General features: G+C 57.5%; 3 protein-coding genes across 6 annotated transcripts; 1 reads left to right on the top strand and 2 right to left on the bottom strand.

The window, feature by feature from the left end:
• Nucleotides 1-42: 42 nt before the first annotated feature.
• Nucleotides 43-10,119, bottom strand: PCBP4 (poly(rC) binding protein 4). Of its 2 annotated transcripts, none has more exons than XM_032161390.2 (13): nucleotides 9,956-10,119; nucleotides 3,801-3,945; nucleotides 3,661-3,684; nucleotides 3,519-3,551; nucleotides 3,179-3,295; nucleotides 2,842-2,973; nucleotides 2,549-2,677; nucleotides 2,229-2,303; nucleotides 2,016-2,060; nucleotides 1,878-1,941; nucleotides 1,696-1,748; nucleotides 1,439-1,608; nucleotides 43-937 (listed from the first exon to the last, which is right to left on the bottom strand). In XM_032161390.2, exons 2-13 carry the CDS (start codon nucleotides 3,879-3,881, stop codon nucleotides 649-651), a joined length of 1,212 nt encoding a protein of 403 aa, XP_032017281.1. In that variant the 5' UTR covers nucleotides 3,882-3,945; nucleotides 9,956-10,119; the 3' UTR covers nucleotides 43-648. The 2 variants fall into 2 exon arrangements, with proteins under 2 accessions (XP_032017281.1, XP_032017283.1); XM_032161392.2 differs by lacking the exon at nucleotides 9,956-10,119 and adding an exon at nucleotides 5,452-9,880.
• A 1,018-nt stretch (nucleotides 10,120-11,137) lies between these two features.
• Nucleotides 11,138-17,327, bottom strand: ABHD14B (abhydrolase domain containing 14B). Of its 2 annotated transcripts, XM_032161387.2 has the most exons (4): nucleotides 16,657-16,938; nucleotides 14,108-14,346; nucleotides 12,582-12,823; nucleotides 11,138-12,241 (listed from the first exon to the last, which is right to left on the bottom strand). In XM_032161387.2, exons 1-4 carry the CDS (start codon nucleotides 16,884-16,886, stop codon nucleotides 12,062-12,064), a joined length of 891 nt encoding a protein of 296 aa, XP_032017278.1. In that variant the 5' UTR covers nucleotides 16,887-16,938; the 3' UTR covers nucleotides 11,138-12,061. The 2 variants fall into 2 exon arrangements, with proteins under 2 accessions (XP_032017278.1, XP_032017279.1); XM_032161388.2 differs by lacking the exon at nucleotides 14,108-14,346 and having other exon boundaries at nucleotides 16,657-17,327.
• ABHD14A (abhydrolase domain containing 14A) lies at nucleotides 16,519-24,346 on the top strand. 2 transcript variants are annotated; one of them, XM_058442746.1, is made up of 5 exons: nucleotides 16,519-16,597; nucleotides 20,566-20,777; nucleotides 20,954-21,069; nucleotides 23,545-23,780; nucleotides 23,992-24,346. In XM_058442746.1, exons 1-5 carry the CDS (start codon nucleotides 16,544-16,546, stop codon nucleotides 24,172-24,174), a joined length of 801 nt encoding a protein of 266 aa, XP_058298729.1. In that variant the 5' UTR covers nucleotides 16,519-16,543; the 3' UTR covers nucleotides 24,175-24,346. The 2 variants fall into 2 exon arrangements, with proteins under 2 accessions (XP_058298729.1, XP_032017277.1); XM_032161386.2 differs by lacking the exon at nucleotides 16,519-16,597 and adding an exon at nucleotides 17,737-17,898.
• The last annotated feature ends 21 nt before the right edge of the window (nucleotides 24,347-24,367 follow it).

The following is a 24,367-nucleotide window of genomic DNA, read 5'->3' as shown; positions in this document are numbered from 1 at the left end:
TTTCTGGAAGTTTTGCTGCCCACAACACCAGTATTTCACAACTTCCTGGTCACTGAGAATATTTATTCAAAAACAGGGATTGAAAAAACTGTACAGAGTGTCTGCTGCTGAGAACTGGGCCCCTGCCCCATGCCACTCCCCCAGCTACCTGGCAGTGCCCCCTCTTTGGGGTGCCCCCTGACAAGCCCAGCCAGTTCATTCCAGTCAAAAGGGTATCAGTGGAAGCAGCAAGAAATCTGCAGGTGGTGGGGAGAGAAGCCTGGCCCCAGCTACCCCCCGGGCCCTCCTCCCTGATCCCACAAGGATGCAGGAGGCCAGGAAGCCCTAAGGGATGGGGAGTGCGTGAGTGACACCCGCCATGGTGGGGGCACTAGGGAGTCTCCTGGCTGCTCCCTGTATCCAAGCACAGAGCTGAGGAGGTAGAGCCCCCTGCCCTGGGGCTGCCGCAGCTCAGACCCCTGGGCCAGAAACTGCCCCCACTCTGAGAGAAGGAACTCCCATAGACGGAGGCAGGATAGGGGGTGCATCCATGCGTCTGGGCGTTAGCGGCGTTTGGGACCCCAGGGTGGAGTCTCCTTGGGTGGGTAGGGTGCGGAGGCAGCCCCCTGCTGGTGGTCCTGCCTGCCCCTGCCTGTACCTCAGCTGGCCTCAGTAGGGGGAGAATTTCTGCCGCTCAGCCTTCTTGCTCCCATTAGCCGCTGCCATCTTGGCAGTGTAGGCCGCCAAGCCCGGCGGCGGCCCTGGGGAAGCAGGTGGTAGAGCCAAGAAGGGCACAGGCTTGAGGCCAATGAAGTTGGAGAGGGAGATGGCATAGGGTGTGCCCAGCAGGCCAGGGGGAGCTGTGGGCAGGGCCGTCAGGGGTGGCGAGAAGGGGGCAGGCAGGTCTGCGGGGGCCGAGCCGGGCGTCCCCCCAGAGGTAGACTTGGCCGTCTCTAGACTGGAGAGAGGGATATAGAGGGGAGACAAAGGGGAAAGTGGGAGTGAGAGAGGGGCAACGAGGGCAGAGATGGGCATGAGATTAGATGAAAGGCAAGAGAGAGGTAGTGAACAGAGAACAATCACATGGGGTGGATGTGTTTGAGGGGAAAACAGAGAACAATCACATGGGGTGGATGTGTTTGAGGGAAAGATGGGAAATGTGGAAGAGGAAGGGAAGAAAGGACAAGCAGATATAGCATGAGGTGCAGGGAGAAATGGGGTGGCCAGAAACCCAGGGAAAAGAGACAGCAATGGAGAATGAGAGGTGGATATATAGAGGGGAGATGGGGCAACAGAGGGTGAATTAGGCAAAGACCATGGGGAATTGGAGTAGGGTTAGGAGAGGCAGAGGTCGGGCCCAGACAGAGAGAGGAGGCCGGCTTCCTCTCCCCACCCCTGCCTTTCTTGGGCACATGAGAACCGTGACCTGCTCCCCCACTGCCGCCCAGTCTGCGCTCACCAGGCAGTGATGAGGTACTGGGCCAGGGCGATGGAGACCGGAGAGCCAGTGATGGTGACATGCCGCTCCCCAGCGCCCTCTGCTTGGTTCCCGATCTTGATATGTGCCCCTGACATCTGCCGGATCTCACTGATCTTGCTGCCCTGGCGCCCGATCACACAGCCAATCAACTAGAGGGAAGGCAGAATTCAACCCTGGGTGAGGCCCAGACCCCCAGGCCCCCTACCCACCCTCCAGCCATCCCATCCCCTGCTCACGTCGTTGGGAACCAAGAACTCCTGTGAACTGGTCTGTGTGCTGGGATCCAGTCCTGAGGGGGAGAAGAGGGACTGAGTGTGGTTCTGGGCCTTTCCCACCCCACCATTTCCACTCTCCCTGGAAGGGAGGGGGCTGCCCTCTTAGGACCCTCCCCCTGCCTCCTTGTGCAGGGGTGGCTTACCTGGCACCACGCTGGGTGTGGCAAAGGGGACCGCATGGCTTGAGAGCTGCTGGAGCTTGGTGACCTGTGCCAAAGAGGGGTCGGAGGTCAGAGGAGGCACGGTTCGGGAAGGGGTGCCTTGGGCTATGGGTCACTCACCTCAGCTGGGGTCACAGCCCCATACTGACCCTGGACAGAGAAGCCCTGTGGGGACAAAGTGGGTGAAAAGGGGGTTACTGTGACATTAGGGCAGTTCAACCAGAGTCACTCCTTCCCCCATCCCTGGACCTCCAATTCCTTCTTCCATCCCCTCCTCCATCTCAATCCCCCTTCTCCAGTAATGTGTCCCACTGCTCCTATTGTTCCCCTCACCTGGTTGGCAGAGAGAAGAACAGTACCTAGGGAGAGGCTCGGATGGTAGGGGATAGTGGCTCCTTTGGGTGGGGACTGGAAAGCATAAACAGGGACGCTCTGTCAGGACCCTCTCAGGCTCCGATAACCTCCCCAACTGCCCAGCAGCCTCAGGCCCCCACCGTGACCCCCAGGGAAATGCACATGATCCCTGGAGCTCATCATCCATCCCTGCAGCCCTGCCCTGCCCCACCTGCAGCACAGGCATAGGGTTTGGGGTGCCTGACAAGGCAGACCCAGGGCCCACCTCCTGCCCCCCTCTCCCTGCCCCAGGGCAGCACCTCCAGGATAACAGCGCAGATCTGGCGCACACACAGGATGATGGCATCAGGCACCCCAGAAACCGTAACAGCTCGCTCTGTGGAGTTGGGGAGCAGGTCCCCTGCCACCTGTACCTGGGCACCTGTAGTCTGCAAACAGAGAACAGGGGCCACTTCTGGCTGCTCCTATAACCCAGAAAAGGGCTGCCCAGGCTCAGAGCTCTCTGGCGGGGAGGACACCATAAGCCCAACACCCCTCTTACAACTGCCCCCTTGCCCCGGATTCCCTGTGGGTGGTATCCCTGGCCCCTCACCTCTCGGATCTCCTTGATCTTGGTGCCAGCCTTCCCAATCAGTGAGCCACACTGACTGGCAGGGATGACAAGGCGCAGGGTCACTGGAGGCCTGGAGACATTTCCACCATTTGCAGGAGCAGCACAAAGGTCCTGGGACAGGGAGACGGTGGGTCGGCCATGCTTGTCCCTGCTACATCTGCCCAGGGGTCAGGAGGGTACCCTTTCCCCAGTCCCACTTCAAGGGAACACTGCCCTGGGCTTGACCTCCCCTCCCACCCATAGCCACTATCTGGAGTCGGAGTTGCGCTCCTCCTGGGGAACCACTCTTGGCCTCCTGCCCCGGCCAGCCACGGACCTCGTCCAGTTTGAAAGCAATCATGGAGACTGCATGGAAGACAGCCGCTGTAGACCCGGTGATGGTGGTGATGCGTTCGGGGCAGGAGCCCTCGGAGATGGTGATCCGGGCACTGCTCTGCAGATACAGAATGAGCGCCGGGCAGCGGGGCAGCTTCCCTGCTCCCTTGCTGGAACTTGTCTGCCTGCCCCACTCACCAGGCCCGAGGCAAGGCTCAAAACTGCCACCCTCTGGGGCACTCACTGGTCAGCCCAGAAGGAGCGGTTCAGGGAGAAAGTGGGGCAGGGATCTCCCCTCCACATCAGGTGCCCTGGGCTCCTCCCCCAAACTCCATCCTCACCTGCTCCCGGATTCGCTTTACAGTCTCGCCCTTCTGTGGGAGACAAAACAGACAATCACTCTTAACTTAGAGGTCACAGCCTCCTTCCCTGGGCTGAAGCCTCAGCTGGAGGGGGATGTACAGAGCAGAGCTGGGCACCTACCTTCCCAATGATGCTGCCCACTTCCTGCGGACAAGACAAGAGTCGTCAGATGGGTGCCAGTGCCCAGGCCCAGCCCCTCCCCACTGGGATACCCAGCCCAGCCCAGCCTTGCCTCGCCTTGCCCTCCGCCTCCCGCTCACCTTCCCGTGCATCAGCATCCGCAACGTGAGGGTGATGCTGAGCTCTGGCTCCTCTTCCAGTCCCCCATCCGAGCCGCTCATTCTGTCAGGCGAGGCTAGGGCCACAGTGACCTGCGAGTGTGTCTGCGCTGCGACCTGGCCGGCTCTGGTAGGGGCAGCCAAAGAGGGGCTCGAGAGGAGCCCAGTTCACCCTGCCCCTGCCCTTACATGGGGACCCCAGAGCTGGGCTAGTCAAACTCCCAGAGGAAAGAGATTGCATGGACCTTGAGCGCCATACATCCCTCTGACTGGGGTGCTTATGTGTGTCTCACGAGCTGTGTAAGCCTGGGGAGCCCATTCAACACTCTGAGCCTCAGCTTCCCCATCTGTAGAAGGGGATACAAATTCCCATCTCCAAAGAGTGATGAGAATTAAAACAATAAGCACATACATGGTAGGTACCTAGCCTTTCCCTTACCCTGAGACACTAAAAGAAATAATTAACTAGGAAGCCTATGGGAGTCCAGAGAGGAAAGCCTCCTCCCTGACCTCTTGGAAGAGATAACCTCTGTGGAGGGGGCCTTGAAGGTGGAGTTCAGGCTGAAAGCTTACTCCATATGAGAGGCACTTGCGTCCAGCGGCCAGACGCTGGATGGAGCACAGAAGAGCAGCTGGGGAGGAAGCTGGAGCAGCCATGGGAAGCCTTGCAGGGAGGGAGGCCTCGGGTGTGGTCAGGTCTTGCCACTGCCTGGTAAAGGCTTGAGGCAGGGGTTGAGGGGGGAATTGAGGCACACTCCCACCTACCAGAAGTCACTAGGGCAGAAGCTCACTACAGACACCTCTGGGCAGGGTTCATTCAGCACTGGGCTGCAGTGGGTGGGGCAAAGCGTGTCAGGGGACTGGCAGTTCTGCACGTTGGTTTCAATCTCTCTCCTGTGTGCTGGAAATGGCCTTGGGAACAGGAGGTAAGAAGTGTCCAGGCTGGCCACATTCCCAGCCTGGAACACTTTCTACTGTACCAGAAACAAGTCACTTGGGCTCTGAGTCTCAATTTCCTCCCTCATAAAATGGAGGGAATACCTCTCCCTGGGACTGCATGATGGGTAAGAAAAGGTTTTGGTGGGCTGCGGGAATGTCAAGGCCATTAACTGATGGAGGAAGGTGGAGCCTGAGATTAGCTGCTGGGATTAGCTCAGTGGCCAGCCCTCCCCATCCGACCCTTTTTCATGCCCCGACTTAATCCTCAACCTTAATCCTGCTTGGAAATCCCTCTCCTTAGGCGTCTGTCTCCTGCCAAGGCTCAGCCTTGACGGGGAGCTCACTGGGGGACCAGAACCCTATGGGGAAAACAGGGAGTGGGACCAACTGGTGCTAAGTCTGGGCCAAGACCAAGCCCTAACACTGCAAATTCCTCATGCCCAGGAGGGTGTGGGGGTGAAGGATGAGTGCGTTGAGCTTGGAACACTCCAGAAGTCTCTGGGCGCCTTCCTCCTCAGCCCCTTGCCCCATCCCGACATAACAGGAAAGGGCATGGAGTTCTGTCCAACGCCCTCTTCTGAACTCCCCTTGCTAGACAGAGCTTGAGCACGGAAGGTGAAAGGGGCTCCCAGCCTGGCTCCCTCTCAGAAGCCCCAGCAAGCCACCGTATGTCATAAGGTCTTTGTTTCCTCACCTATCCAACGGAGGTGACACCCTGCTCCCCTGGGCGCAGCTGCTTCTCCTTCTATTTGAGTTCTGCCACAGGGACTCCAGAGGGTAGAGATGAGCAGTGGATGCAGGGACTGTGCTCTCTGAGCATCCTGGCCAGCCTCATGCTGGCTGCCCTTGCTAGACATTCCCCCAGCTGCCTGCACTTCCCCCATCAAAGCACTTGTGATGACGTGCTTGGTTTCTGCCTCTCTGGACAGCCAAGCCCAGGAGCCCCTTGGAGCAGGAGCCCAGGCTGCTGCCTTCTCCTTATGTCCCCAGGGCTCAGTTCAGAGCCAGGCCAGAGAAGGTGCTCAGAACATACTGAGCTCAGCTGGAACTCAGCTAACATACTAGTTAGCTGAGCAGATGAATTCACTGCACAGAAGGAGAACCTGATGCCTGGAGAGGATCAGTAACCTGCCCAAGGTCACAGAGAGGGGGGACACGGTGGGACTAGCATTGCTAGTGTGAGGCTATCCAAAGCCCCATCTGCCTCCCCTTTCAGGCTGCTCCTGTCTGGATCTGTTAGTCCTCTTCCTGGAGGGCGCGCTCCTTTGAAAGTGGGGATTGTGCTTCAGTCGTCTCTGAGACCTTTGCCTGGCTAGTAGACAGGGATCCTATTTGGAAAGGACTGACAACTTGTCCAGAGCCTTGGTCTTAAGTTCCAAAATTTTCTGGGGTTCAAGGACCCCCTTGGGATGGTAACCAGTGGGAGACCTGACATTGTCCCCAAACCATCTCCACATGACCTCTTGTGGCTCCAGGAAAAATGGGGCAGGAGGGCTGGAACATGGCCAGAACTAGAGCTTCTGCCATGAAAAGATGCCTGGGTCTCCAGCAGAGACCCACCGCCCCAAGTCCAGTGGGTAACTTTGGCCAGGTCCTCACCTGACCTAAACCCACCTGTATTGTGTTTAGGGAGAGAGTTGCTGGTCTATCTGCGCCCTTCCTATTCTGAGAGACTCTCAAGGTCTTTCCCATCTTTAGGCAAGAACAAGGGGTTCTGACCCATGTCTTCCAAATTATTCTCCTAGGGCCCAAGGAACAAGCAGCCCCATTAGGCATCACTGGCTCCCCCTGCCCTCACTGGGGCTCTAGGGAGTCATTTGCTGCTCCAGTCGGGTGGGCCCTGGGTCTTTGCCGGGCCACCCACGTGGCAGCCACACAACATGCCACAGTGACCTCCAGCTCACCTCCGAGGGTGCCCAGCCCCCTCTGGTCAGCAGGACTCCCTGGCAGGACACACCAAGCTCACACCAGGCCTCTGACCTCGGGCATTCCCTCCTGACTCCCAGGCCCCCTCCCCAGCCCCAGTGCCCACTCCTTCTGTCCCTGGCTTTCAGCCACTCAGGCTGGACGGGGCGGGGCGGGGGGTGACAGCTGTGTAAGCGATGGTGGCTGCCCCCTTCCTGCCCCTCCCCCCCAGCTGTCTCTCTCCCATGACAGCTGCCCAATCAAAGGGCTGGGGGCTTAGCCAGCTCACCCCACATGCAGAGATCAAGTGTCCACCCTGCCTTTGTTCTGGAGCAAGAACAATCCGGGGGAGGGGAGGGCTCCTGGGGCCAGGCGATTCAAGTAGACTGGCCCGCCCCTTGGGGGATTCCCTCCACTCTGCTGGCCAGCATGTCTGGACCAGCTAGGGCCTGTGGACCCACCTGGGCTTCACTCTCCATCTCACATCCCCCCACATCCTCTCAGCACCCCCAGCTCCCCACCTAGCAGCCCCCTTCTCTTATTCCCACTCCCAAAGCAGCCATGCTAGCCACACCCAGTGATGCTGGGGAATGGCTCGGAGCATCCGGGGAGGCAGGGTGTGGTGGGGGTGGACCCTGGGCCAGAGCAGGTCTGCATCCAGGGCTCCTAACTCTTCTGCCCAATCCCTTCTCTGGAGATGCTCACTCTCCTAACTAGCCAGGCCTTCATAAGAACTGCCCCAGCATCCTTGGACACACGTGCCCAGCCTCTTGGCCTCCCAGTCTCCTGGCATGGCCAATCATCTATAGTTGGGAGAGGAGGAGGGGAGTGGGGAGCCTCAGGTGAGCATCCTGGGGTCCACAAGTTCCAGCCTCTGGCTTCTTGATTCAGATCTGCCATATAGACAAAGTGCCAGGAAGGGAAAGGCAGCTCCGACAAGTTGGCAGGTGCCAGAAATACTACAGCTTCCATACAGCATCATTAAGCAGCCCCCAGGAGTCTTCAGAACCAAGGGAAACCAAGTCAAGCCCGGGCCCAGGCTGGGCTCCAGGAGAAAGGCCACAGCCTCATGGTACCCATCCCCCTCACTCTCTCACCTACATTGAGAAAGGCCTCTAGCTTCCATTCTCCATGCTGAAAACTGTACTCTGCTGCTCAACAGCCACCCATGGCTGCCCAGTGCCCAAAGAATAAAGCCTGAGCTCCACGGACAGGCCGTCAAGGACCTTCATGATCCAGCCCCTGTCTCTCTTGTCTCATCTCCACCCCATCCTTCACACATGCCAGGCTGCAGAACACACTTAGCACCTCCAGCCCTTCGGGCCTTTGTCCAGGCTTACCTCAGCTCAAAAGGCCCATCCTCCCCACTCTGTCAAAATCCTTCTCAAATGCCACCTCCTCTGTGAAGCCCTCCCCAGGCTTCCAAGTCAGATGTGATCACTCAGGCCTCTGTGCCCCTCAAAGATGTTGCTGCAACTCAAAGAAGTCCCCGTTGGGCATTTCTGAGCCTGTCTTTCCACTATACACAGAGCTCCAGAAAGAGGAAATTTGAGACAAGACCAGGGTCAGTGTGCAGGGAGAAGAGTTAAGGTTCATGGGGCCTGGGGACATTTGGAACCAAAGATGGGGCTGAGGGTCCCGGAGGAGTAATGAGAGTAGAGTGAGAAGACCCAGACATGAGGGGCCAGCCACATGGGCAGAGGTAGGACCTGCCTGGACAGGATTCCTGGTTCCTTTCTCAGCATCCCCAGCCCTACTCCTGCCGTTTTACCAGGACGAGGAGCTCCCTAGCTATGCTGCTGGGGTGGGGGATTTGGGCTGTGCTTTAGGTTTTCAGAGAGTGGGAGCAGAGTGGGTCTCCTCATGGAAGAGGGGGACTGGAAGAAGAGCTGGGGGGGTTGGGTGCGTTTCACAGAGTTGAGTTGGGCTCAGCCTGTCACAGCTGGAAAGGTCTCACCAATCACAAGAGGGGCTCGAGGCCCAGAGAGGAAGGGAAATGTTTATAAGGCTACATGGGAGGCAACTGGCAGAGCTGGAGAACCCAGGGGTCTACCTGTGCAGCTCAGAGCTCTTTCCTCAAGATGTCAGCGCCACTGGGCAATGGTGATGGAGGCTGGAGGGGCAGCAGTGATGGGAGTAGGGAGGGTGGACAGCCTGTCTGGGGACACAGGGTGGGGCAAGCCAGCCTCCTTGTGGTCTGGGCCTGCCAGGGTGTGTGGGCTGCCTGCTCCCAGCCCCCCACCCTGAGCATGCAGGAAGAACAATCCCCTTGTGTTTGGGCAGCCTGAGCCTGCATGCTGATGAAGGCTAGGGGGTGGGGGCTGGGATGGGGGTGCCCTGAAGGTTGAGGGGGCTCCAGGACCTGGGAAGGCCAGGGGATTTTTTCCGATGGGGAAAGAATAGGGTCCCAGGTACTGGTCCTGAGGCAATGAGGGTGACCCACGGAACAGGGAAGGCAGGAGCTCAGCTCCTAGGCAGTTCATGGATTGTAAGAGCCTTTGTGGCGGAAGGCCAGCCCCTGGGGACACATGTCCTGCTGGTTCAGCACGAACATGAGCATCCTGGGCTTGGTGGAGAGAAAGGAATGCACCTGGCCCTGGGTGCATCATCACCTTGGAGACCACTCCCCTGGGTGCTGGGGCCGGGTGGGGCACTAGGTGCCACAGGTCTCAAGATGGCGGGCCAGGGATGGGGAGAGAGGAGGCGGGCACCTCCCTCTCCTGGCCAGGCAGGCATGAGGGCCAGGCTGAAGTGAGTAGCAGAGCCTCCCGCCCCCACCCCCCAGGACCCCAGCCAAGAAGCTAGGTCAGAGCTGAAGGGCTGAAGAGTTATGGGGCAAGAGGGACCACTCTGAGCCCCCAGCTGTCATCTCCACACACCCCTGGCCTGGAGATCTGTATGTGGCTCCCCCAACGACTGCGGAGGATGGGAAGGGGTGTGTGCCCAGCCAGGAGCTACAGGGGAGTGGCAGTGAGGGCAGAGATGGAGCAGAACCAGAACCCAAGACAGGAGGCAGAGAGAGGAGCAGGCCCAAAGGACAGAAACAGCGAGTGGGATGGGGGCCTCAAATCTGGGATCTAAGGTCCAGGAAGCCCCTCCCTGGTGCCAAGAGCGCCTCTGGCAGACCAGCGCCCCCCACCTGTGCAGGCCTCAGCCGTGTGGGACAGAGAACGTGTTCCTCGCAGTCTCACAAACCCGGGACCCCAACCGAGGGATCTGGGCGCGGGCTCCCTGCCCCCGGGCGAACCCCCAAACTTCGCGGCCCGCCGTGCCCCGCCCGGCCCGCGCCCTACCTCGCTGGGGCTGTCCTGCGGCGGCGGCGGCGGCGGCACGGCGGCTGGGCCGCTCAGTCCCACATTGTCCCCGGGAGAGGCGGCCGCTCACAACTGCGAGTGACATCAGCTGCGAACAATGAGGGGTTTGACAGGCGCGGAGCCCGGCCGGCCCGGAGCCCGGCTCCGCGCCCCCCCCCCACCCCCCGGCCCGCCCGGCCCGGCCCCTCCCCGCCCCCTCCCCGGATCCGATTACAGAGCCGCGGGCCCGCCCCAGCCGCCCCAGTGCCGCAGCCGCCCGCCCCGCCCCGCGCGCCGCGGTGCGCCCCGAGCGGTGGCCGCTTCCTGGAGGGCTCGGGCGACCCTTCCCCTGCCACTCCCAGAGCCCCACGGGTTGGGGGTAGGGGCGTCCGGCCTGAAGCCTGGTCCCCAGCCACGGCCTTCCCCGCACCGCCCGCGCTGCGCCCGGCTCCGAGCCCCTCCACTCCCGCCAGGCCAGTCCTTCCGGCCCGGGCCGCCCGCCCGGCGCCTCTGCCGAGCCCCCTGCACCCGCATCCCCGCCTTGGCCCCGCCAGCCCCGGCTACGCCTCACTCCAGGCCCGGGTCCCTCCGAGCTCCGGCTGGGACCCCGCGCCCCGCCTAGCTCCCGGCTCTGCTCGCTGCGCGCCATCCTCCGCTCGGGCTCGGGCCCACCAAGACCCGCTCTCCTCGGCCACCCACAGCTGCACGGCCCGGCCCTCGTCCGCGTAGGACAGGCTGGAGGAGGGGCGTGAGAGCCGTGTGGCCCTGTGCACCCGATCCTGTGATAACCCCAAATCTACCCCCGGAATTCCTTTTAGGGATAGGGTCGCAAGGAACGGGCTCCGTTGAATCTTTTACTGGGGAAGGGATACTAGTGGGGGTGGAGATGAACTGTTCTCAAGTCCCTTGGGCACCCCCCGCCCTCGAGGGAGCAACTATTCCTCCCCCTCCTCCATAATCGGCTCAGCCTGGTCCCACTGACCTCCACCTCCCCCCACAGCTGAGTCTCTTGGCACCTGGGTATGTGTGGGTGGGAAGGGGAATCCAATCTCCCTTCCTCTCCATCTGGCCTGGTGGACAAAGGGCAGGGGGACCATCTGGTCCCGCCGGGGTGGGGGAGGGGCCCACAGTGTTGGTCCCAGGGGTGGGGGAGGGGCGACGCTCTTTAGAAGCAGAAGCCAGTGGAGTCTAATTGCATCACTTTATTTCACCGACCTCCACTCTGGCTCCCACCCTCCAAGCCTCAGAGCAGGAAACAAGCTTGGCTGAGATGCCTCAGGCCTGGTAACCTGGGGAGGTGTAGAGCACCCAGAAAGAAGGGTAAAAGCAGGGGGGGGCAAAGCGGTGGCCCTCCCTTTCTGGGGGTCACTTCTGGGCTAGGGCCAGCTGAAACCTGTGTCCAAGTAGCTTTCAGGGCTGGCCACACCCTAAGCCTTGCAAAAGGGCCTCCTGCAAGGGCTGGCCCATGGGGTCCCCACCTTCCCAGCCAGTGAGATTAGCATGGTTAGGAGCCCACACGTGTCCAAGTGCTTGTGTGGAGGCTCATGTATGCATGTGTGTATATGCAAAGCTGCACATGACAATGTGCATGCCAGTCCAGAGTTACATGTACCTATGCAGTTGCTCTCAAGCGAAGGGTCATATTTGGGAACAAGGATGGCTCTAAACATGTAAGCGTGCATGTGGGCATATATGTATCTGGGGCCTAAGGAGGTGGGGAAGTGAGTGTTGTGGGAAGGGCTGGCCTTCGGGGCATTTGCAGAAGGAGGAGTGGGTGGAAGGGAAAGGCTGGGCAGAGCAGGGGAAGGAGTGAAAGCCAGGCAGGAAAGTGGAAGAACAGGAGAAGCTCATGTAATGGATTACCCTCCACCGGATTATGTTCCTTGATTCCTGAGGGTTTTTTCTCTTGATCTTATCCCCTCAGTCTATCACTGCAAGAGAAAGAGGCAGAAACGACAAACAGACCACAAAAGACAAGAACCCAGACATATAGACAGACGCACCTGTTGCATGTGCATGAGCCAGAGCCCGTGAGAGAAGAGAGAGCGTGCGAGAGAACGAGCTCAGGGCAGGCAGGCAGCCCACCCCCTGCAGCAGTGCTGGGCTTCACTGGAGCCCCTGCAGGAAGTCCAGCAGCCCTGTATGCCACTCCTCTGGTTTGTCCAGGTAACAGGGGTGCCCCGCCCCCTTCATGATCAGCACCCGGTAGTTGGGCAGCTGCTTCAGGTGCTCAAAGCTGGTCTGACCCATGGGGTCCTGGTCTCCATATACAATCAGAGCTGGAGTCTGAGAGGAAAGATAGGGGGGTGGGGCAGAGTCAACAGGGACCTGCCATAGCATCCCCAGCCCTCCCCACCACTTCAATCTCTTCCTGGGACCACCCCATACGAGGGAGACAGACAAGCTGGCCCAGTGGGTGGGGGCACAGATTGGTGTCTGCCCCAGAACACAGTTTAGCACAGGGCTTGGCACAGTAGTCTGCTGAGTAAACCTAAAGGGTGGAGTTGGGTGGTCAGCTCCTCCCAGAAGACACCCCTTGGTTACCCAGCCCCCAGATGAGGAAGGCCCAGGGATGCACCCTTCCTTGCTCCTAGCAGGGGCACCTCAGCTTCCCACACAGGGGTACCTTCACACTGGCATAGTTGGCAGCATTGATTTTGTCAGTGCAGATGGGGGCCACTGGCACATAGCCCAGGAGCTGGGAGCCAGGGGCCGTGAGGAAGGGCAGGGAGTACATGCCACTCAGTGATGGACTGATCACAACCGGGGGGCCCAGCTCCAAGGCATCCACCACAGCCGCCAGGAAGCTGCCAGGGGCCAGCTCCCCAATAGGGGCAGGGGCTGCTGCTTCCTTGGAGCGCCCCAGACCTGCAGGGATTCAGGTGTGAAAGAGACAAGACAAGGGCAGTGAATGGCAAAACAAAGGAGATGGTTGCTCTCTCCAGGAAGCCCTCCTAGGTCAGTTTCTCTGTGGCCAGGTTCCTATAACACCCAGTGTGCCCACATTTATTCCTCCAGTAGCCTCACTCTATCCTATCTGTGCCAAGCATGAGGCACTTCTCTCCACGTCTGTGCCTGTCTCCCCAGCAGTAAGTGTCCTGGAGAGAATCAGGCTCTGAAGCCCAACAAGTCTGGGTCCAGAACCCAATTCTGCATTTATTGTCTATGTGACCTTGGGTAGGTCCCCCTCAGCCCTCTCTCAGCTGCTCAGTTTCCCCATCTGTTAAAGGGGGATAACAAAAGTATCTGCCATTTAAGATTGTTGTGAAAATTAACTGTGTGAAAGGCACCTGGCCCTGGATTGGGACAGGAGAGGCTCCTGAAGGATAGCAGCTGAGGGGCGGGTTCTGCAGCTCCTCCTCCAGTCATTCAGCCTTCACCAACAAGATTAGCTCCAGACCTTCACCCTGAAGCTCAAGCCAACCCACCACTGGAACCAATCCTGCCCGGGCTGGAGGCTCACCCTTGAGCCCTGAAACCATACCATCCCTGGCCTGAGGGGGTGGGGCCAGCCATGCTGCTCCTTTCACACCTGGCACCAAGGGTTGGGACCCAGCCGTCGGGTTATGACAGGCAGTCTGGGCACTGATCCCACCTCCCCTAGAACCCAGCTCAGGGCTTTGCATATGGGATCACGACTGGGCGCCTGGCCACCCACCCAGGCCCTGCCTTGTCCCCCAAGGCTCCAGAAGACTCAGGTCTCACTCCTTAGGGCTTCCAAAAGCCTATGGTTATGACTCAGTCAAAATACTTTACTTCCAATTGGCTGAGCACCGATTACTCTGTGTCAGGTACTAGCCACATACTCACATGGATTATCTCATTCCATTCTCATTAGAGCCAGCCCCAAACATGACTGTGGTTATCTCCCGTTGCAGATGAGGAAACAGAGGCTCAGAGACACTGAGACAATGCCCAGGTAACAGTGAGGAGCAGCTGGGCGGTGAGGACCACGTCTGGATCAAGACTGCTCAGAGGCCCTTGCAATGTGCTTGACCAAACGCTGTCAAGTTCAGGGCCCAGCCTGGCTGGGTCCTCCAGATCCCACCACCCCCACCCCTGGAGTGGGGAGGGGCTACATGTTATAGGAACCTGGCCCTGTCCCTGATGAGACCTCCCCAACCCCTGCCCAGAAGCCTGCCCCTTAAGTACCTGGCAGGTCAATGGCCACAGCCCGGTAGCCAGCCTGGGCCAGCCTGTGCAGTGTACCCAGGTTCTGCCAGGTCTCGGAGGAGAAGCGAATACCATGCAGCAGCAGTACAGAGAAGCGAGCCTGCCCACTGCCGGGCCGGGCCTCTCGGAAGAAGAGGACCTGGCCCTGCACCTGGATGGTGCCCTCGCACTGCTCCACGCTTGCCGCCATGCCTGCCGCTGCTGTGCTGGTGAAGGGCCTGTGGTTCAAAGCCACGATGATGAGGGGCCACGGAACACCCTGCCCAGGGTGGCAGTCCCAGAGGAGCAGCAAGGAAGCCTCCAGGAGGCTTCCAGAACTTTAAGAACATGCTTTGGGGTCAGGAGGACATAGGTGTTATTTCTGCCTCTGCCATTTACTTTAGTGTGTAACCTTGGGCCTCAGCTTCTTGATCTGAAATATGGGAACAATAAAGCCAACCTCAAGAATTAGGAATTTAATTAAAAGTTTAAGAAAAATTATCGGCCAGGCATGGTGGCTCACGCCTGTAATCCCAGCACTTTGGGAGGCCAAGGTGGGTGGATCACCTGAGGTCAGGAGTTCGAGACCACCTTGGCCAACATGGTGGAACCCCACCTCTACTAAAAATAAAAAATAAAAAATTAGCCAGGTGTGGCGGCACGTGCCTGTAGTGCCAGCCACTCAGGAGGCTGAGGCAGGAGAATCGCTTGAACCCAGGAGGCAGAGGTTGCAGTGAGCTGACATTGTGCCACTGTGCTCCAGCCTGGGTGAGAGTGAGACTCGGTCTCAAAAAACAAAACAAAAAAAAGAGCCAGCTGATGGTCACATGTAACTCTCATTAGGCCAGGCGCGGTGGCACACGCCTGTAATCCCAGCATTTTGGGAGGCCGAGGTGGGCGGATCACCTGAGGTCAGGAGTTCGAGACCTGCCTGATGAACATGGAGAAAGAAACCCCATCTCTACTAAAAATACAAAATTAGCCAGCTGTGGTGGCACACACCTGTAATCCCAGCTACTTGGGAGGCTGAGGCAGTAGAATTTCTTGAACCCAGGAGGCGGAGGTTGCAGTGAGCCGAGAACACACCATTGCACTCCAGACTGGGCAACAAGAGCAAAACTCCATCTCAAAAAAAAAAAAAAAAAAAAAAACAGAAAAATTATCAGTGGGGGTGCCTGCTGTAAAAACTCAGTATGTGGTGGGGCTCCATTACGATAACTGTTCTTATTCTCATCGTTATTATCCTTTTCTATAAATGGGGATAATTCAATAGTACTAGCTCATAGGTGGTTGATAGGATTAAATAAGCCCATGCATGTACCATGCCTAGCACGGAGTAAGGGTTCAGTGCTCAATCAACGGTAAGTTACAGGTCATGAGTTGGCAACGCAGGCCAGAGGGAGCCCAAATTGGGGTAAAAAGCCCATTTTATTTTATTTTATTTTTTATTTTATTATTTTATTGTATTTTATTCTATTTATTTATTTTGGGACGGAGTTTCACTCTTGTTGCCCAGGCTGGGTGCAGTGGCATGATCTAGGCTCACTGCAACCTCCACCTCCTGGGTTCAAGCAATTCTCCTGCCTCAGCCTCCCGAGTAGCTGGGTTTACAGGTGCGAGCCACCATGCCCGGCTAATTTTTTTTTTTTTTTTTTTTTTGAGACGGAGTCTCGCTCTGTCGCCCAGGCTGGAGTGCAGTAGCGCATCTCTGCTCACTGCAAGCTTCGCCTCCCGAGTTCACGCCATTCTCCTGCCTCAGCCTCCCGCGTAGCTGGGACTACAGGCGCCTGCCACCACGCCCGGCTAATTTTTTGCATCTTTTTTTAGTAGAGACGGGGTTTCACCGTGTTAGCCAGGGTGGTCTCGATCTCCTGACCTCGTGATCCGCCCGCCTCAGCCTCCCAAAGTGCTGGGATTACAGGCGTGAGCCACCGCGCCCGGCCTAGTTTTTGTATTTTTAGTAGAAACGGGGTTTCGTCATGTTGGCCGGGCTGGTCTGGAACTTCCTGACCTCAAGTGATCCACCCACCTTGGCCTCCCAAAGTGCTGGGATTACAGGCGTGAGCCACCGCGCCGGGACTAAAAGCCCGTTTTCTTCGTCTTTTTTTTTTTTTTTTTAAGAGAAGATGTCTCGCTCTGTCGCCCAGGCTGGAGTGCAGTGGCGCAATCACGGCTCACTGCAGCCTTGACCTTCCTGGGCTCAAGTGATCCTCCCGGCTCACCCTCAGTAGCTGGAACCACAGGCGCGCTTCCACACCGGAAAGCCCATTTTCTAGAGGCGGAAACCGAAGCGCCCGGTGGGAAAGGCGACCCGCCGGGGTCGCGGGGTGCTCAACGCGCTGCTACCTGGGGCCCAACGCGTTGACCTCGCGGTCAGGTTGCTTCCGCGGACCACGGTTCTGGCTCGCTAGCTCTGGAAGGGAGCACGGGGAGGGAATGGTGGCAACCCCCAAGGAGGGGACCCAGGGATCCGAGAAAGGAAGACTTGGGGTAGGTGGGGTTGGATTTTGACTGGAGAGAAGAAAGGGTCAGGAGTGCAGGGCGGGTACCTGGGGAGCTGCGTGGACTCGCGCAGACGGGAAGCAGGCGAGTGCTGGCGGTGAACTGGGGACGGAGGAGGAACGCTGGGAAGAGGCCGGGCCCCATCCAGCGGGGGGCGGGGACTGGGCCGTGCTCCGGGGCGCCCTCTTGTGGCCACAAGCTCGCAGCGTCCATAGACTCCGCTAAACTCATTCTTCTCACAGCGGCTTCCGTTTCCCAAAGCCTCTCGGTCCCACATGCCCCAAACGCGGTGCTGAGCACGGTTTCGAACTCTTCAGCGACCTGCCCCACATGGACATGGAGCAGTCTGAGGAGGAAAGTTCCTTCGGGATCGCATCCTTGCTACTCTCTTCCTGCCCCCCATCCCCCTTATCCCCAGCCAGAACTGCCCAGGGCAACTTGTTGGCCTGGCACGGAGTTGAGGCCCGACAGGTTTGAGTGCGAGGCTCCGCCAGTGTCTAGCCAAGTGGCCTTGATCGCTTTCCCAATGCCCCCGAGCCTGTTTCCTGCCTGTAGAGCGGGTCAGATGTTGCCAACCTCTGCAGAGTAGCAATAAAGAGTAAACGCCACGCTCTGCACAGCCTCCCAGTGCTGGGCCTGGTCGCCACGCGGAGCCTTGGGCCTGGGACAAGCCAGACGTTGGTAACACGTCGCCAACCAGGGCAGGCACCATGAGTAGACGTGAAGGAGCCCAGGGCCAGCCCAAGCTCTGACCGTGGGTGTGCGTCGGGGAGGGAGTGGGGAGGAGTGGGGAGGAGTCAGGAAAGTGGCTCGGCCAAGACCTGGAGCTGCTGCATAACAATATCTGGCATTTACACAACGAGGCCTCTGCTCGTTCTGTTCTGAGGCTTGACCCGTCCTTAAGAACCTAGGACAACCCTGTGCGGTGGGTTTTATCCTTAACTCCATTATACAGGCCAGAGAACTGAGCCAGGGTGGAGATGTTCCACTGGGAAGAAGCCACATGGCTCTCCGCCGGCCCTCAAGCCAAAAACAATTCCGAAAATCTGGGCGGGGGGCGGGCCAGAGAGCGTTGGGGCTCTGCCCCCAGCACCCCCTCCACGCAGACGACTCGGTAACTGGGCTGCATGCCCGCGGCTGCGGAGTGCGCAGGCGCGCCTAGGTGGCCGCGCTCCTGGCCGCCTAGAGCCGGAGCGGCCCGCGGAGCTGCGGAGGCAGCCATGGTCGGGGCGCTGTGCGGATGCTGGTTCCGCCTGGGCGGGGCCCGCCCGCTCATCCCGTTCGGCCCGGTGAGTCTCCCCGAGGAAGGAGGCCGGTCGGTGGCCCGGGGGAGGGCCGTCTTTACCCCGCCCCTTGCCCCGGCGCCCCGGGGCAGAATCTGTTGGAAGAAGCAGACGCTGGGGCCGCGAGTGTGCGTGTGCGCGCGTGTTGTGTGTGCGCGCAGGGTCTGCATATGTTCTTGGGGGTCAGGGTGTATGCGTACGCTCGTGTGTTTGCGTGGTGTCCGTCAGTGGATTTCTGCGCGCTTGTATTTTGGGGGGGGTGTGTTCGTTGATGTCTGCCTGCTTGTGTCAGCGTATGTCTTCCGAGTGTATTTCTGTGTGCGTGTGATTTTAAGGGTATGTGTCTACCTGTCTGCGTGTGTGCATTTCTGGGGGTTTGTGTGTGTGTGTGTGTCTGCTTTCCTGTGCATGTACCTTTCTTGTGTGAGTGTGTAGTCTTACGGTTGTGTGTATGACCTTGCTTGAGTATTTCTGAGGATCAGCCTGTGGTTTTGAAAGTGTGCATTTCCATCAGTCTGTCTGGCTTCCTGATGCCTGACTATGTGCGTGATGTAGAGGGTACCATTACAAGGGATTGATTGCACACGGGCCAGTGTGTGTGCAAGGAGGCTGCATGTACATGCAGAGAATAGCTTGTACAAAAGAAAAGCGTGTGGGGGCAAGACTCGTATTTGTGCGTGTGTGCACCTGTGTATCATTGTCAACGCATATTCCAATGACCTAAGGCGGGCACAGTTTACCCTGCCCCCGGCAAACCCCCCCCCCCCCCCCCCAGGCGGCCGGCTGCAGGTCCGCTGCAATTGCCTAGTACTGCAGGCACTCTGGGTTGCCAAGGCAACAGCCTAAGCCCCGCCCTTCCCGCCTTGGAGAAGCGCGGGGGTGCCCCGATTGGACAGCAAGGAAAGGTCCCTCGCTTCCTGTGGGAATCTGGGCTAACGCCCAGTTAGAGACGCGCGTCTGAGGTTGTTAGTGGTCTCGAAGAAAAGTGGAACGCGCTCTTCATCCACTAGGTCCTGGTTTTCCAGAAACAGCAGAAAGGCGGCTGCTGCTGTGGCCCACAAACCCCCCGACCCCGAAGCCTGGGGATGCGGGCTCAGTAAACATCCCCAAAACATCCCGGACGGATGAATAGGAGGACCCAAGACGGGCCTCCGGCTCCTAGCTTGGGCAGGCGCCCAGCTGGCACTCAATAAAGATGTGCTGGCCCGGAGCGGTGGCTCACGCCTGTAATCCCAGCACTCTGGGAGGTCGAGGCGGGTGGAATACGAGGTCAGCAGTTCGAGAACAGCCTGGCCAACATGGTGAAACCCTGTCTCTACTAAAAAATACAAAAATTAGCCGGGCGCGGTGGCAGGCACCTGTAATCCCACTATTCGGTAGGCTGAGGCAGGAGAATTGCTTGAACCCGGGAGACGGAGGTTGCAGTGAGCCGAGATTGTGCCACTGCACTCTAGCCTGGGCGACAGAGCAAGACTCCGTCTCAGAAAAATAAAAATAAAATAAAGATGTGTTTGCTGGACTCCTGGAAGGAAGCAGGAGTGCTCATCCTAGGCCCAAGAAATGACAGGAACAGCCCTGATCCAGTCCACGGTATTATCAAAATCTCACAGGAAGCTTAGGAGGGCAGCCACGAGGTTATCCCATTTTACTGACAAACGGAAGACACAAGGTCAGGAAGTGGCAGTCTCAAAGGCCTGTCCTGTTTGAGTCCTGGGTCCTAAGGGCTGGTCCTCTGGGGTGGCAGAGACCCCAGACTGGAGGAGTCCATGAAGCAGGTCATTTGGCCAGAAGCTGTCTGTGTGTGGGATGGGGAGTAGCAGGTGGCATTCATCTCTCCAACCTCTACACTGTGCTTTTCAATTCTGGGTGTACCATGCTCCTCCCTGGCCTTGCAACCCCTCACTCCTCAGCATTTTCCTCTATTACATTCTCTGTGAGCCTCTTCATAACAGCTGGGTTAGACCTTAGTTATAATGCGATTGTAAAACACATTCTGATTTTAGCAGTATTAAATGCAGTGAGATTAAAAGAACCATTTCCAAACATGCCCTTAAGTGGGAGGTCCCTTTGCAGGCAGTCTTTCTCCTTCGATAGCCCTCACCACTTTTTCCACCTGCGAGGCTCCAGTTCATCCATCACCTCCCAGCTCCACGGGTTCCTCCTTGGCAAACCGAGTGTGACCTGGTAGTTAGAAGCCCATTCCTAGGTTCAAACCCCAATTCCCCACTTGCTACTTGGCACTTGGGGCAAGAGAATGTACCTCTCTGAGCCTCCATTTCCTCGCCTATACGAGACCTATAATCACGTCTGCTCCCCAGCATTCTTGGTGGAAAAGAACCTTGTATGTGAAGTGCCTCACTCAGGGCCTGCTGTCATAAGCACTTGATGAACGGAAGTGGTTTCAGCTGATGCCATGATGGTGGCGGTCACTGAGCATGCTGTGTGCCAGGGAACACCTCAGATGCACCTCCTCACACTGTGAGGTATCTGAGCGCTTGCCCTGACCTGTGGAGTAGTTGAGCGTGAACACCCAGAACTTTGCCCAGAGCAAGGGAAAGGGCAAGGGCTAGAGCTCTTCCTCTGCTGGGGACTCTGGGTGGGGTTTTGAGTGGGATCCAGGGTCCTTGTAGGGGCTCAGTCCCAGCCTCTTTTCCCTCTCCTCTCCTCCTCCAGACTGTGGTACAGACCTCCATGAGCCGGTCCCAGGTAGCCCTGCTGGGCCTGAGTCTGCTGCTCATGCTCCTACTGTATGTGGGGCTGCCGGGCCCCCCCGAGCAGACCTCCTGGCTCTGGGGAGACCCCAATGTCACAGTCCTGGCTGGTCTCACCCCTGGCAACTCCCCCATCTTTTACCGCGAGGTGCTCCCACTCAACCAGGCACACAGGTAGGTGCTGCTCCAAGGATCTAATGGAGGGACTAGGCCCAAGGGGAGTCCCTGTGTGGGACCCCCATTATACTCAGGGTGCTCAGGGCCTGGGAGGGCAATGGGAGAAGCCTAGGAATAAAGAAAGGTGGGCTACACCAGGTCCCCAGCATACACATTCCCCTGTGTGCCTGCAGGGTGGAGGTGGTGCTGCTTCATGGAAAGGCCTTTAACTCTCACACGTGGGAGCAGCTGGGCACACTGCAGCTACTGTCGCAGAGGGGCTACCGGGCCGTGGCCCTTGACCTTCCAGGTGAGCACCCCCACCCCTTTGTCTAGGGAAGCCCTAAGTGTGGCTGGGGGGCAACTGGACCCTAGTGTCTGGACAAGCCGTGGCAGGTCACAACATAAGGTGGCACCATGAAAAAGTCTGTGTTTTCATTTTCTACCATGAAAACTACAGTGTGAATTCTAGGTCATGGAGCAAATAAAAACTCTTCACAAGCAGTATACTTTCTTTTTTTTATTTTATTTATATATATTTTTTGAAACGGAGTCTCGCTCTGTCACCCAGGCTAGAGTACGATGGCACAATCTTGGCTCACTGCAACCTCCATCTCCCGGGTTCAAGCGATTCTCCTGCCTCCGCTTCCCCAGTAGCAGAGATTACAGGTGACTGCCACCACGCCTGGCTAATTTTTGTATTTTTAGTGGAGATGGGGTTTCACCATGCTGGCCAGGCTGGTCCTGAACTCCCGACCTCAGGTGATTCACCTGCCTCGGCCTCCCAAAGTGCTGGGATTACAGGTGTGAGCCACTGCACCCAGCCAAGCAGTGTACTTTCTGTGACAAACTATATAGGTTTTGTGTTATTAAGTACACGAATTATTTATGCTATCATTCTTGTCATTTAAAAAATGAAAAAATGTCATCGAGTCATAGAGGATTAAAAAATACTAAAAAATAGCGAAGCTCTGAGAGACCGGTGCCGCATTTCTCTCCCTCTCTAAGAAGTTTAGGGGATGCCACACCCTCTTCTGGGTATTCTCACACGTAAAGATGCAGACAATATAGAGGATTGTCTGGTGGGGACTGTAAACATGATTGGTATCCTGTCTGCTTAGCACATCCATCTGTAGCTTGGTTTTCTCCCCCTACATCATGTCTCAAGGATCATGCCGGTCCCTGCAAACCTCCCTCTTTGTTGTCAACCCTGCAGTGTGTCCCATAGGAGGGATGGACAGGCTTTATCCAGCCATTCCTCTACTGGCGGAATGCTCAAGCAATGTAGTAGCTAAAGCATCCTTGGACATGCTTCTTTGAGCATGTGAGCAATAATTTCTCTAGGGTAGCTACTGAGGACAATTGATGGGCCAAAGGATGTGTTTTGTTTTGTTTTGTTTTGTTTTGTTTTGTTTTGTTTTGTTTTGAGACGGAGTCTTGCTCTATCACCCAGGCTGGAGTGCAGTGGCGCAATCTCGGCTCACTGCAAGCTCCGCCTCCCGGGTTCACGCCATTCTCCTGCCTCAGCCTCTCCGAGTAGCTGGGACTACAGGCGCCCGCCACCATGCCCGGCTAATTTTTTGTATTTTTAGTAGAGACGGGGTTCACCGTGGTCTCGATCTCCTGACCTCGTGATCCACCCGCCTCAGCCTCCCAAAGTGCTGGGATTACAAGCGTGAGCCACCACGCCCGGCTTGTTTTGTTTTGTTTTGTTGTTTCGTTTTTGTTTTTTTTTGTTTTGTTTTTTTTTTTGAGACAGAGCCTTGCTCTGTCACCCTGGCTGGAGTGCAGTGGCTTGTACTCGGCTCACTGCAACCTCCGCCTCCTGGGTTCAAGCGATTCTCCTCCTCAGTCTCCTGAGTAGCTGGGATTACAGGCGCGCGCCACCACGCCCGGCTAATTTTTGTATTTTTAGTAGAGACAAGGTTTCACCATGTTGGTCAGGTTGGTCTCAAACTCCTGACCTTATGATCCGTCCGCCTTGGCCTCCCAAAGTGCTGGGATTACAGGCATGAGCCACCGCGCCCAGCCGCCAGGACATGCATTTTTAAATTTAGATAACTACTACCTCACCCTCCAAAAACACTGTATGGATTTATCTTCCCATCTGTCATGTATGAAAGTGCCCATTTCCCCATGTCTCCCCCAACACTGGGTATTATTTCAGTCTTTCATTTTGCTAATATTGGATGAATGAAAGATACGCTGCATGCAGCCCATGGCCCTTTCCTTCGGCCAGGAGCTTTGAATCCCAGGCTCCTGGTGGGGAGTGAACTTAACTCTATTTTCCAACCCAGCATTTCATTTTTTTTTCCTTTTTTTTTTTTCTGAGACAGAGTCTCACTCTGTCACCCAGGCTGCAGTGCAGTGGCACAATCTTGGCTCACCGCAACCTCCGCCTCCTGGGCTCCAGCAATCCTCCTGCCTCAGCCTCCCAAGAAGCTGGGATTTCAGGCGCCTGCCACCACGCCCAGCTAATTTTTGTGTATTTTTTAGTAGAGATGGAGTTTCTCCATGTTCACCAGGCTGGTCTCGAACTCCTGACCTCAGATGATCCGCCCGCCTTGGCCTCCCAAAGTGCTGGGATTACAGGCGTGAGCCACCACTCCCGGCCAAGATATGCTTTTCTAACAGGCATATTACATTACCAAAAAATAGCTTCTGGGCAGTTTTAGGTAGTGTGTGCCAGTGCCACTGGTCCCCAACTTTTTCCCCCACTGTGGTGGGCAGGAAGTCCTGTGCCCCTTCCCAGTGCCCCTCAGCTGGTACCTGCTGCTGTTCCTAGGTTTTGGGAACTCGGCACCTTCGAAGGAGGCAAGCACAGAGGCAGGGCGGGCAGCGCTGCTGGAGCGGGTGCTGCGGGACCTGGAGGTACAGAATGCCGTGTTGGTGAGCCCCTCGCTGAGTGGCCACTATGCCCTGCCCTTCCTGATGCGAGGCCACCACCAGCTACATGGATTCGTGCCCATCGCACCCACCTCCACCCAGAACTACACCCAGGAGCAATTCTGGGCTGTGAAGGTACTGGGAGAAGGATCTCAAAGGTCCTGGCGCCCTGTCTCTGGCTTGGGAGGGTTCAGGACTCAAGTCTTACTTGGAGGGACATGGCCTTATTATCCCTGATCCCAACTTGGAAGAGTTGGATGGTGTTGGGGAAGGCTTCCTAGGAAGTGGCTTGGGGGTCAGAAACTCACCAGGCCCCAAGATCACAGCCCCCTGCCTTGCCCTGCAGACTCCAACCCTTATCCTGTATGGAGAGCTGGACCACATCCTGGCTCGAGAGTCACTGCGGCAGCTCCGCCACCTGCCCAACCACTCTGTGGTGAAGCTACGCAATGCAGGCCATGCCTGCTACCTCCACAAGCCGCAAGATTTCCACCTTGTCCTGCTTGCCTTCCTTGATCATCTACCTTGAACTAACCCACTCCCAGGTCCCGGCCTGGCCTGAGCTTGGACAGTCTGGACCACCACCCTCCCCCGACCAGGGAGACAGCCTCTGGGATTGGAGGCCAGAGGCCAGAGGGTCAGACCCAGCTAGGACTTCTCATTTCGTCTCACAGACACAATAAAAAAGCATATTTGTCCTGCCTGGGAAGTGACAGGTTCCG

This window comes from Hylobates moloch, unplaced genomic scaffold (assembly GCF_009828535.3).
Source record: "Hylobates moloch isolate HMO894 unplaced genomic scaffold, HMol_V3 SCAFFOLD_8, whole genome shotgun sequence".
Taxonomy (NCBI): Eukaryota; Metazoa; Chordata; class Mammalia; order Primates; family Hylobatidae; genus Hylobates; species Hylobates moloch.
Note: the sequence above shows the minus strand (reverse complement) of the source record. Positions and strands in the feature narration are given on the sequence as shown.

Coding starts and splice junctions, on each gene's coding strand:
- ABHD14B (XM_032161387.2), bottom strand. CDS start 16,886: ATGTGGGACCGAGAGGCTTTGGGAAACGGAAGCCGCTGTGAGAAGAAT. Junction 14,347..16,656: donor GAGTCCACGCAGCTCCCCAG/GTACCCGCCCTG, acceptor TTTGAACCACAG/GCCCTTCACCAGCACAGCAG. Junction 12,242..12,581: donor CCAACTATGCCAGTGTGAAG/GTACCCCTGTGT, acceptor CTTTCCTCTCAG/ACTCCAGCTCTGATTGTATA.
- ABHD14A (XM_032161386.2), top strand. CDS start 17,737: ATGCCCGCGGCTGCGGAGTGCGCAGGCGCGCCTAGGTGGCCGCGCTCC. Junction 17,899..20,565: donor CGCTCATCCCGTTCGGCCCG/GTGAGTCTCCCC, acceptor CTCCTCCTCCAG/ACTGTGGTACAGACCTCCAT. Junction 23,781..23,991: donor AGCAATTCTGGGCTGTGAAG/GTACTGGGAGAA, acceptor CTTGCCCTGCAG/ACTCCAACCCTTATCCTGTA.
- PCBP4 (XM_032161390.2), bottom strand. CDS start 3,881: ATGAGCGGCTCGGATGGGGGACTGGAAGAGGAGCCAGAGCTCAGCATC. Junction 2,304..2,548: donor TCTGCGCTGTTATCCTGGAG/GTGCTGCCCTGG, acceptor TATGCTTTCCAG/TCCCCACCCAAAGGAGCCAC. Junction 938..1,438: donor CAGTACCTCATCACTGCCTG/GTGAGCGCAGAC, acceptor CCCTCTCTCCAG/TCTAGAGACGGCCAAGTCTA.